Source organism: Chanodichthys erythropterus, chromosome 13, assembly GCF_024489055.1.
Source record: "Chanodichthys erythropterus isolate Z2021 chromosome 13, ASM2448905v1, whole genome shotgun sequence".
Taxonomy (NCBI): Eukaryota; Metazoa; Chordata; class Actinopteri; order Cypriniformes; family Xenocyprididae; genus Chanodichthys; species Chanodichthys erythropterus.
The window spans coordinates 15,764,340-15,776,694 of NC_090233.1; the positions used below are offsets into that span (position 1 = coordinate 15,764,340).

The 12,355-nt window shown below is 37.0% G+C and overlaps 2 protein-coding genes across 2 annotated transcripts; one reads left to right on the forward strand and one right to left on the reverse strand.

The window, feature by feature from the left end:
- The first annotated feature begins 1,810 nt into the window (after positions 1 to 1,810).
- rilpl2 (Rab interacting lysosomal protein-like 2) lies at positions 1,811 to 6,200 on the forward strand. Its single transcript, XM_067406685.1, has 4 exons — positions 1,811 to 2,185; positions 4,358 to 4,509; positions 4,682 to 4,801; positions 6,063 to 6,200. The coding sequence occupies exons 1-4, from the start codon at positions 1,904 to 1,906 to the stop codon at positions 6,082 to 6,084; spliced, it is 576 nt and encodes a 191-aa protein (XP_067262786.1). The 5' UTR covers positions 1,811 to 1,903; the 3' UTR covers positions 6,085 to 6,200.
- Positions 6,201 to 8,722: 2,522 nt separating this feature from the next.
- kmt5ab (lysine methyltransferase 5Ab) lies at positions 8,723 to 11,264 on the reverse strand. Its single transcript, XM_067406683.1, has 8 exons — positions 11,180 to 11,264; positions 10,914 to 11,002; positions 10,194 to 10,314; positions 9,958 to 10,096; positions 9,755 to 9,845; positions 9,453 to 9,512; positions 9,189 to 9,379; positions 8,723 to 8,964 (listed from the first exon to the last, which is right to left on the reverse strand). Exons 1-8 carry the CDS (start codon positions 11,187 to 11,189, stop codon positions 8,754 to 8,756), a joined length of 912 nt encoding a protein of 303 aa, XP_067262784.1. The 5' UTR covers positions 11,190 to 11,264; the 3' UTR covers positions 8,723 to 8,753.
- Positions 11,265 to 12,355: the final 1,091 nt, after the last annotated feature.

Below are 12,355 nucleotides of genomic sequence, written 5' to 3' on the forward strand. Positions count from 1 at the left end.
CAATGTACTCTACTGTGGGGGAAAATATTTAGGCTGCATTGTCCAAGCCCTATATATATTTTTATTTTATTTTTTCTAAAGGACTGAGAGACGACACCATGGTGGAGGAAGGGGCCAAATGTTCACCGGGGTACAGGAAGCTGCCATTGTAAACTTGGTTTTGGAAAATAATGAAATCAGATTACGAGAAATTCAAAGCCACATCATCCAAGACAACACCTTATTCAACAACATTCAACGAGTTCGTCTGTCCACATTGGCTCGCATTCTCAAGCGAAACCAAATCCGAATGAAACAACTTTATAAGGTGCCGTTTGAGAGAAACTCTCAAAGAAACAAAGAGTTCAGACGAGCATATGTGGATGTAAGTACTATATTGACTGCAGTACACTACACACAACATTGTTTCCCAGTGTACTGGATAACACCATATTGAGTGATTTTTGTTCTTTGTTTTCAGGGAGTACTGGAAATGGATGCTCATGCAATCCCACATGAGTTCATCTTTATAGATGAGGCTGGGTTCAGCCTAGCAAAGACCAGAAGAAGAGGGAGAAACCTCATTGGCCACAGAGCCATTATAGATGTTCCTGGCCAACGTGGTGGGAACATCACAATGTGCGCTGCCATCTCCAATATGCATGGCGTCCTCCACCGTCATGCCAAACTTGGACCATATTCTCACATTTCTGGACAGACTTCACAACATTCTCATACCACCAGAGCGTATGAATGATGCAGACCATCAAAGAAACCGGTACGTTGTAGTATGGGACAACGTGAGCTTTCATCGTGCAGCCCCAGTCCAAAACTGGTTTGCTGACCACCCAACATTTCTCGTGCAATACCTCCCACCATACTCACCATTTCTGAACCCCATAGAAGAATTCTTTTCGGCGTGGCGGTGGAAGGTATACGACCGGCAGCCCTTTGTGCGCATGCCTCTTGTGCAGGCCATGGAAGAGGCATGTGATGAGATTGATGTGGGTGCAATTCAGGGATGGATAAGGCACTCAAGGCGCTTCTTCCCTCGATGTCTGGCAAGGGAAGATATTGCCTGTGATGTTGACGAGGCGTTGTGGCCAGACCCGGCTGTGCGGCAAGATGCTGCCTAATTATTTTTCTTGCCTTTTTTTTTTTTTTTTTTTTTTTTACTGTAATATATTTTTTTTTCAGAAATTTTCTTTTTCAGTTTACTTTTTTTGTAAGAATATTTTTGTTCAGTCCCATGTAAATATATCTGCTGTGCTTATGTTGTACTGACTTGTTTACTGTAGTGAAGGAAAAAAAATAAAAATGTTGCAACAGCATGTGTGTGTATCTGCAAATATTTCTGTGCATGTGAACAATCTGATACATATTTTAGTATTATGGCAAAGCATACTAAAGATGGGGGTGCTTTTCATTATGCCCAACAGTGTGTAGGTGGTTAGGCAAAAATCTGGTAATATGAATGAAGTGTGTGCCATTTCATGCAAAAGTTTGATTTTGATAATGCTCTGTGTAGTTTCGGTTGCAGTGCTTCATTTTGCAGGATATATGAGGTATTTTGCAGTTTGGGTGTGTGGTTTTGTGAATTGTGTTAAGTGTTTTGATAAAACCAGACTAGTTTGAAAAATTGTGTGTTAGCAATTGGAAAAAACTGTAACAAAATAAATCTGTTCTCATCAAATTACATTACGCACAGAACTGTCCCACGGGATCGTCAGGAGCTGTTTTGATTGGCTCAGGCTTGACCTCTTGTTCATGGAGCGACTCCCCATTGGCTGGTTAACACGTCAATCAAACGCTGAAAGTTGCAGGAAAGCAGAGGATCCAGTTTGGAAGAGGAAGTTGTCGGTAATTTGTGATTTCGTTGGGACAGTGAGGCTGTTTGGAGCAGAGATTGTATCCTCGGGTCAGAATGGAGGGTCGGGAGGACAGCTCACCCATGCAGGCTTTCGACAAGGACGTGTTGGACCTGACTGTGGAGGATGTGTATGACATCTCCTACCTGATCGGCAGAGATCTGCTAAAGGTCAACACAGGCGGCCGGGAGTTCTCGGACCTACAGTTCAAGATCGTCCGAGTGCTGGAGATGCTGGAGAACATGGTGAACAAGTACAACCTGTCCATGGAGGAGCTGAGGATGGAGCTGGACAACATGAGGACAGAGATGGACAGAGTCGCAGAAGGCTCTGATAATGTGAGGCTCAGAAGGGATTATATTACATATATTACATTATAATTCTTGAGACTAAGACTGCTGTTCACATTGGGTGCTTTTAAAGAAATATTCTGGGTTAAATACAATCAACAGCATAATGTTGATAACCACAAAATAATTGACTCATCCCTCCATTTGTTTAAAAAAACAAAACAAAAAAAGGTCAAGTCTAGTCATCTTTATTTCTGTAGCTCTTTTTATAATACAGATTATTTAAAGCAGATTCACAATTAATCAATTACTAAATTAGTTCATTTCATCTATAAAGCAGTTTTGCAGAAAGCAGTGATGTCATCGTCCAGCTCAGTTCTCATCCAATAGAATTAACAGAGCAGCCATCAAGAGTTAGACAATATTCTAGGTTATTACTGAAGAAATTTTTGGTCCAAAAATTAGAATCTCTGTTTTTCCTGAATTTAGTAGTAGGAAATTACTGGTCATCCAGTTTTTTATGTCAGCTGTACATTCTGTTAATTTTGTGAATTGGTAAGTTTCGTCAGGTGAAGAAATATAGAGCTGAGTATCATCAGCGTAACAGTGAAAACTAACGCCATGCTTCCTAATGATATCTCCCAACGCTAGTATGTACAGAGTGAAAAGCAACAGTCCTAGTACTGAGCCTTGTGGTGCTCCATATTTAACTCGTGATTGATATGACATCTCATCGATTACTACTACAAACTGATAACGGTCAGATAAGTATGATTTGAACCATACCAATGCAATTCCACTAATGCCAACATAGTCGATAGTGTCAAAAGCAGCACTAAGATCCAGTAACACTAATAGAGAGATACAACCACGATCTGATGATAAGAGCAAATCATTAGTAACTCTAATGAGAGCAGTCTCAGTACTATGGTATACTATTCACACAACAATGCCAGCTCTCGCATCAACACAAAACACGTTGCAGATCAATATTTTTGTAAATAAAAGGGGTAAATTATGTTGTTTTTTGAAACAATAAAAACAAAAAAGGTTTTTGAGGAAAACGTTCCAGGATTATTCTCCTAGTGGACTTCACTGGCCTCCAAACGGTTGAAGGTCAAAATTACAGTTTCAGCTTCAAAGAGCTTTAAATGATACCAGACGAGTGTGAATGTAAATGCTTTATAAACACAAATGATCGCCTTGCACGTGCTTCCACCAAAACCGCACTTCCGTATTCTTCAAAAAGCTCACGCTGTGTGTCCTACACCTTCCCTTTTCTACTTAATAGGTTTAGACAATTCTTCCTCTCCTAAAGCAGTAAATGAATTGAATTTTTCCTCAGGGACACTACAATGCACTGTCTGACACAAGACTGTAGTAGACGGTTGCATGGTTATAATTTTCTCTAATATTATCAATCTTGCAAGTAAAGAAGTTCATAAAGTTGTTACTGCTGTGCTCTTTGGAAACATCAGAAGTTGAAGCTTTATTTCTTGTTAATTTAGCCACTGTATCAAATAAATACCTAGGGTTGTGTTTATTTTCTTCTAAGAGTTTTGAAAAATAAGTAGATCTAGCAGTTTTTAAGGCCTTTCTGTACTCAATCATTCTCTCACTCCATGAAAAGCGAAAAACTTCTAGTTTTGTTTTCTTCCAGCTGCGCTCCGTTTTTCTGGCTGCAGTTTTTAGGGTGTGTGCTCATTGTACCATGGTGTTGGATTAATTTCCTTAATCTTTTTTAAACGCAAAGGAGCGACTGAATTGATGTCTAACACCAATAGAGTTTAAAATGTCTGTAAATGCCAATCCTAATGAGTCTCTTTTATTATCTACATGGATATTAAAATCACCAACAACAAGGACTTTATCCGCAGCCAGTACTAACTCTGATAGAAAATCAGCAAATTCTTTGATAAAGTCTGTATGGTGTCCTGGTGGCCTGTATACAGTAGCCAGCACAAATATTTTGAGGAAATATTGGTAACCAAACAGTTGATGGAGACCAAGGAGTCAGTGGAGTCCATCAACTGTTTCGTTACTGACATTCTTCCAAATATCTTCCTTTGTGTTCAGCAGAAAGAAGAAACTCATACAGGTTTGGAACAACTTGAGGGAGAGTAAATGATGACAGATTTTTTATTTTTGGGTGAAATACATGTTACTTGTCTTATTGTGAACATCCATGCATATTTTTCTTTTTCTTACCTTGTACTATAGCAAAGTATTGGGCCAAACAAACTAGTTGTGGACTTAAAAGACCCAAACAGACCACGATTCACCATGCAGGAGTTAAAGGAGGTTCTGCAGGAGAGAAACAAACTCAAAGCCCAGCTTATGGTGGCCCAAGAGGAGCTGCAGCTCTACAAGAGGTAAAGAGTGGATCGATGCACATTTTCAGGGTCGCAGAGCAAAAGAAAGAGTTTTGTTGTTGTTTTAGATATGAAAATAAAAGTAAGGTCCAATGTTCTTCAAAATATAAATTATTTGCAGAAGAAGAGGTTAGGTTAGGATTCACATGAGGTCAAATCTGATGTGTTGCAGTGGGGTCCTCGGGTCAGAGCAGAGGATGGTGGAAGTAAAGCTGGACACGCTTCCTCAGTCAGAGCCCGCACCCTCCAGCGTGATCGAGGAGAACAGAGAGAAGAGCACCATTCAGAAACTGTGAGTGTCTGACAGTCTCTTCAGCTTTCTGCTGTTCTATACTTAACAAGTTTATTCACCCAAAAGTAGGTCTTAGGAATAAAAAAATAGGGTTACTCTTTATTTTGATAGACCACTTTTGACATTCTGCTAACTTTAAAGTAACTACAATGTCAACTAACTCAAATTTATTTGCAATTACATGTAAACGAACTCTCATTAGAGTATTGGACTGCTAGTTCAGGGTTCGGTTAGTAGAATAAATTCACATGCAGTTGCAAAGTTACTTATAGTCAGTAGAATGTCGAAATAAAGTGTTACCAAAGATAGTTGACATGATAGACTGTTTTAATCTTAATCAACTACATTTCAGTTCAGATATTCAACTATGATGTTGATTTGAAACTACATCATATTTAGATTACATTTTGGACAAGACATTTATGGGGCTAAATGAAAAAGTCTGATTTAATTGAGCCAATTAGCTTTACATCAAGATATCAGATACACACATTTTGTAATTATTTCTGATTAAATAAATGCAGCCTCGATGAGCAGAAGAGACTCTTTCAAAAACATGAACAAATCTTAATTCAGTAACATTATGACCATTTATAATAAGTTTTCTATGTGAATATATAGTAAAGTGTAATTTATTCCTGTGATCAAAGCTGCATTTTCAGCATCATTACTCCAGTCTTCATTGTCACATGATCCTTCAGAAATCATTCTGATATGGTGATTTTCTTTCTTACAAATTAAAAAAATAATCTCAATTAATCCAAACTTTTGACCACTAGTGTAAGTGGTTTAAAATACATAAGCCAGTATTGCAGGGCAGGTGTGTACCTGTAAACCCGCCATGTCTTGCCGAATTTCTTGACCTTTTTTCATTTATTGAAGCCTCATGTGACTGCTTTACCAGCGGTGGGACGGTGGAGCAGGTTTGGAGTTCTGCCCGCTGGAGTTTGTCCTTCTATCTTGAGTTATGACTTTGACAAATGATTGTTAAAGAAAAACTCAAGATGGAGAGAAAACCCTTTATGTCCAAATGACAATAATATTTACTTCCGTAAGTCATGTTTTCAGTGAGTAGAGTACGTATAGATTCAGGCCATTTGATAAATACAAGCAAAACGGACCGTGGAAAAATTTCTCTTCTCTTGAAGCTGATTTTCTATGAACGTCTTGGTCTGAAGAATAATGCGGTTTTTGATCTAGTGTGGGTCTTTGCTATATTTGTTGGCTCATCTTGTTGACAAACTGTTTCTCTCTTTTTCAGGTTCTCATTTCGACAAAAATAGTCAATCTGCAAAACTTTACCAGGATTGAAACAACAAACCAAACACCTGTGAAAGCTCAGCCCTCTCCAACAGAGACAAGTGCCTTTTTTTAACTGGACTGACCCAGAAGTCCTGTGCCTGACTCCTTTCCTTGTTTTTAAATGAGGACGTTTTTAACTTGGTGTTTGTAAGTTCTCAATTAGTACATTATAGAGTGTGAAACATGAATGAGATGATGTCAAAAGCACAAATGCAGCTAATATACACTTACAGTTTTATCTTTCATCTTCCATTAGCGCAGTATTTTCACTGTAATACGGTATGACATCACTAGAATCAGTTTTAATTTAGTCATGTCAAAAATAGCACAAAGACACAGTTTGGGACTGATTTTGGTGACAGCACTAAATACTATACGTATTATCTTAAGACTTTGTTGAAGATCGTACTGAATCAGAAAACATCTTCAGTATCTGTCGACGCGCTTTTGGACAGAAACTGTCCATACTGACTTTGTATATCACTTTCTAGTCCTAATTTTAATAAACTAGGGATTTTAAGAGTCAACATCATGAGGTTCTTCAAGTAAAATACTTTGGATTTGTTGTTTTGAAGCACCTGTACCAGGTACCAATGTTTAATAAATCTATTTAAGGTGTATGAAGTGGTAAATTGGAGGCCAAATGAATGTAGAAATGTTTTTTTTAATCGTCTTGCAGCATGAACTTAGTTCACAATTATAGATATTAACAAATGCTGTTCTTAATTACATTTTTACATGGATTACTGCGTTATCAGGGGCCAGTCGTTCAAAAAGTTTAATCTGGATTTGGAATGTTTTTCTATCCAGGATCAGGTAATCTTGCTTTTGTGCTGGTTTTTCAAAGCAGGATTGGATTGGATCACCCTGATCTGGATTACCCTTTTTTTACTTTTACATCCAACACTGTCAGTAACCACTTGACAGGTTCATCTCTTATGATTGTGCCAATGTAGTTTACAAACAGATTAAAACTCTTCACATTAAATATATTTTTGATATTTACAGCTGTTTGGGTTTTTTTATGGCACAAATCTTTTTTTACTTTACAGTAGGTTACCAAAATGCTAAATAAGAAGCTTAATGTCTGCTTCTAATTCATTAACAGTTAAACTAATCAATATCAAAATAAAAACGTGTGTGTGTATATTACATGATAAATTTTTAATTTTTTGACCAGTTTTATTACATTTTTGTTCCTGAAATCCACTCCTTTTGGATCAAAGGTATCCTAATATTTCTACAGTTTTGCACAACACAAACTGATTATTTGATCCAGATCTAAACCAAGATTGGATTTTGTGATCTAATCTGGTTTGATTTTCTTTTGAACACATTTTTAAGATTTGATCCGACAGCTGAAATCAGATCAGATTACTTTTGAACAACTGGCCCCTGGATTTAATATAGCAACATGCATAATATTAAATGATTTAAATTATTAAATGTAAACTAAAAAGAAGAGTGTCTTACACAAATCAAATGACTAATTTTCCTTCTTTGATCTGACAGTGAAATAAACATGTATAACCTGTTGAAATACACGAGAAAATCAAATATGATGTGCCACTTAATTAAATACATTTATTATCCAGCTTTTGTTTTTATAAGGTCCAGAAATTACTTCTTTTTTGGCATGTGAAGGATTGATATATAAAGATTTTTACAGTATTTTTTTTTTTTTTCATAAATCTGACTGGTGCATCTGTCGCTTTCCTTTTCCCTATTGGATGTTTCTTATATCTGAAGTGGGTTTTTTTTTACGTTTGAAATGCAATAAAAATCTTTGGTCACAGAAAGTTTAATTACTCTGAATTATTTAATAATCAGTATAATTCATGTGTGTTTACAGGGCGTCTAACAGGTTTTTGCTTTATACTAGAAGTCACAACGAAAATCCTCAATGTCTTTATCTTTGCTGAAGTTCGTTTGCTGTGGATTGTGGTATGCTTTATTTCAATAATAAATGGAATGGATTTATGGTTAAAATGAACTGCTAAAATGACAATCATTATATAAAGTGTATTTGCAGTTGAACATTTTTGCACTATTAATTTCTAAATAAATGGTTTATTTTGTGTTTCTGTAATGCTGCAAATCCTTATAAAACATCAATATAGTTAAAGACAAAGGAGTCAAAACCAAAAAATGTGGTATAATTGCTTCACAAACAATTTTGTCTATACAAAATGTACAGTAACTATACCCGTTTCTCTTATCATTAAAGTCAGATTGATATTCTTATACATCACTCATTAAAACTAATAGTTCACCAAAAACATTGTTTTGTCCTTTACTCGCCCTCATGTCAGTCCAAACATACACCCATCTTTCCTGTGCAAAACACACGATTGATCGTTCCTGTCTGACTTCACTGACCGGACAGAAACAGCTAAAACATTCTTCAAAATAGTTTGTGTTCTTCTGAAGAAAAGCAAGTCCTAAAAGTTTGGAGCAACATGAGTGAGTAAATTTGATTTGAGTGAACTTTCCCCAACCATCAAGTGGTTAGACAATTAGTTTCACATCATTCAACCTTAACTCAAGGTGTATTCATTTAAAAACTAACGTTCATAAGACAACACAATTCATTTTATGGTACCATCGGACAACTCGGACATGTCACATGTCACTGTACGTCTAGATGACTTCAGTTCTTGAGCCACGGATGAGCAGCGATGGCTTCTTTACTGCGGTCACCGTAATCATACAGCAGCTCCTCGTCCACCTCGATGTCTCTGGAGGCCAGGAAGATGAGGTGAGGCGTGCCCTTTAGATCATGCAGTTTGGTCTGAAGGTTTCCATTTTTACTGTGGTTGATCAGTCGGCCCAGACGGTTGCTTTCTTTGGTAGCATCAACACTAGAAAAATGTACAAAGAAAAGCAATTATACTTGGAAGCTAGAGAAATTATCTGCAGTAGAGTCAAAGAAAAAAGCTTAACATTCCCAGTGTCCGAAATCACATACTTGCACACATAATCCATCCCTTCAGTCCATAACGGCCACAGATCACATGGTTCACATCAGATCTTGCATTAAAGCACATGCATGACCATTCGCTGATGTCCGAACACAAACACTCACCAGTAGGTTTTGTCGTGGAAGCGGAAATAGTACATGTAGCAGCCCGTCGAGGGGTCCTGAGCGTATTGAGACTCTCTTGCTTTGGCATCAGAAATCTCTAACAAATCCCCATGATACTCCACAACAAACTGGTCTTTCTGAAACGGTCTGCCTGCGAAAATCCCTCTTCCTTTCCCTTCAATACTCTTCACCTGACAGGAAACAGCAGATGCTTGAACCAAGGGAAGGTTTGACGTCACAGCATAGAGACTGATCAAGGCTCACCTTCAGCCCCTCTTCCACTCCGTCCCGGATCAGATCGTCAATGTGCCGCTGCTTCTCACACTGTCGCAAAACAACAAGCCCATATTCATCTCTGGATATGACAGAACAGTGTAGTTTCCACATGTCGAACACGGATTCATCCGTTCAATCCTCATCAAAAGAGCCAGAAATGCCAAATTGAAACGTTCGAGTTGATATGAAATGTCAGATCTTTTCATCCATAATGTTGTGACAGATATTAGAAACCGATATTTTCATTCATAGAAACATTTAAAAACACTTCAAATTCTGGAAGAGTTTACCTTCAGCTCAGCTTTGCTCTTCCTGCAACTTCTCCTGACGGGAAAATAATCTGTGACCTTCCGGTTGAGTTCAGACTCTTTGACTTTCAATCTGAAGAAAGCAAGATAAAGTCACATGGTTAGATGATGCTGTGGACGTCTCCACAAATAAACTTTAATAAAACAGCAAACTCACACACAGATGATAGATTTATTAGACGTACTTCCTGTCTGTTGACTTTTCACCGTTTATTCTTTGCCCAGGTTTGGTTAGCTTCTTTGTCCCAGGATCTTTCTGAGGATCAGTGGGATCGTTGTGTGAGCCGCTCAGGATCAGTTTGGGGCTGTTCTGCTCTTCTGCATCTTTGAGCAGCCAGAGGAAGAAGAGCGCAGGAAGTGAAACACCTTTGACATGATGAACATGATGAACGTGTTTCTGTAACACGAGATAAGCGAATACCTTCACTCCGTCTGCTGGTGTCCGCCGCTGAATTGTCGTGTAATGAAGGGGCGAGCGGGTTACTCCGGAGCGGCTTGTTTGGATTCAGACAGCTGAGTATGGTCAGCTGACCTGGGCTTGTCTGACACACAAACACGTATTTCATCAAATATGTATTCTTAACTTGTTTAAGGTGACAAGCAGGGAGTAAGCAGTGTTGGGCAAGTTACTCTTTAATAATAATAATAATAATAATAATAATAATAAAAAAAAGTCTTCCACAGTGTAATTAGATTACTGTACTAATTACTCTAAAAAATATCAATTACTCATTCATTTCTAAATCCCATGTCAGTCTTGATCAGTTGAACACGAGCAGATGAAACTGCACTATTCAATTCTTTCAAATAAACAATTAACTACTGAATAAATTATTCTTGAACTGACCAAAGAGATTACATTAAAACATTAAATCTCGACCAAATCCACTGTTGTTTTATATAGAATTGTTATAGATTAAACAGTATTTAATGCAATCACATCAGAAGTAATTAAATTACAGAAAAATTAAGAATAATCCCTCATTTACATTTTCAATGGAAAAGTAATTAGATTACATTAGACAGATTACTTATTATTTACATCCAACACTGTCAGTAACAAAGTTCAAAACACATTCATCTTGTGCATCAAATTAATATATAACTTTATATATGCATCAATATATGATATGTTTCCCACCGGTGTGTTTCCGTGTTTGTTTTCTTTGGCCACTTCATCTTTGTCCTTCACACTGCCTTCCACAGCTCTTCGTTTGGTCGACTTTTTGCCTGATGAATGCATAAATAAAGCTCATTTCATGAAATATTATGTGTATGTGTGCTGCGACTGACGTCAGGACAAAAGATGATCCAGAAAACACGAATAATATTTGCAAAAGCGTCACTACAAATCTGACAATTCAATAATAAAATAATCGTGTCTAATCTGTAAGATTAATATCTTACCTCTTCCCATCTTGGGTCAGATTTCCTACAGCAAACAGGTCAGATCACACACAGCATGCTGAGATAAACACCTTCTGGTTTTTAAATATCAATCGCAGCGCTCATTGGTCAAACTCTCGTAGAAGAGGCGTGTGATTGGTTTAAAGAGCGCCCTGCTTCGTGACGTACTTCCGATATGAAATACTGCCGTTCTCTTGTTTGCAGTTATGATTACATATATGTACACAAAGATTAAAACACGAGAGATTTTACTTTTTCATTTACTCCTGCCCATGTATTTATGAATTGCAAATAATTTGGTAATTAATAAACATCATTATTGCAATGAAAACAATAAAACATTTTATATAATCCAGAACACACCAGTAGTTTTTATAGACACAAAGAAAAGTGTACAGTGCTCTGAACTGCAAAGTTATGAAAAACTGTGGGTAAATCTTGCAGGGTTTAATAAATCCTGAGAATCGTGTAAAATGAGACCTCACTTCTTCTGACACTTATTATAACTTTAAAAGTCTCTTCTCAGTAAATATTTAGAAATTGTGCAGTCCAAAGACCTTTGTAATCCTCATGACTTCCAATTTAATGTGGTCTTGTAACTATATAATGGTTTAATAATTCAGTATTCATTCAATTCATTCTACAGTCGCAGAACTCTTTATGGACATTAATGTAGACTTTTCCCAGTATTCTTTGTAAATATAATTATCACCAACAAAATGCCATTTTTAAACTAAACTTTTTACATTTATCTTTGAAATCAATGTTTTTTAATGAATAAACATCTGTGGGGGTGTTTGTAAATAATCATCATCCAATAATCATTAAAATGACCAACACAAGAAAACAAGATTTAAAGGTACAGTGTGTAACTTCTAGCCCTCTAGTGGTTAAAAACAAAACTGCACTTTGCAGAAGAACATTGTTTTGGTTGTGCTTCAGTCTGCGTAACTGTGTATATGAATATTATTCTTCACAATAGATAATATTTTACATGTGTTCAATAAAACACCTCACCTGTCGAGTGATAAAAACTCCATCATCTCTGCATCACTTTTACATTTCAAATCCCTCAGTTCTCCTAATGTTGATTCTTGTTTTATTACGAGCTCTGTCGCGTTCTCTTTTCTCCCGGCTGAGATTCCCCAGAGGTTGGAGATTTAGCGGCTCCATGTC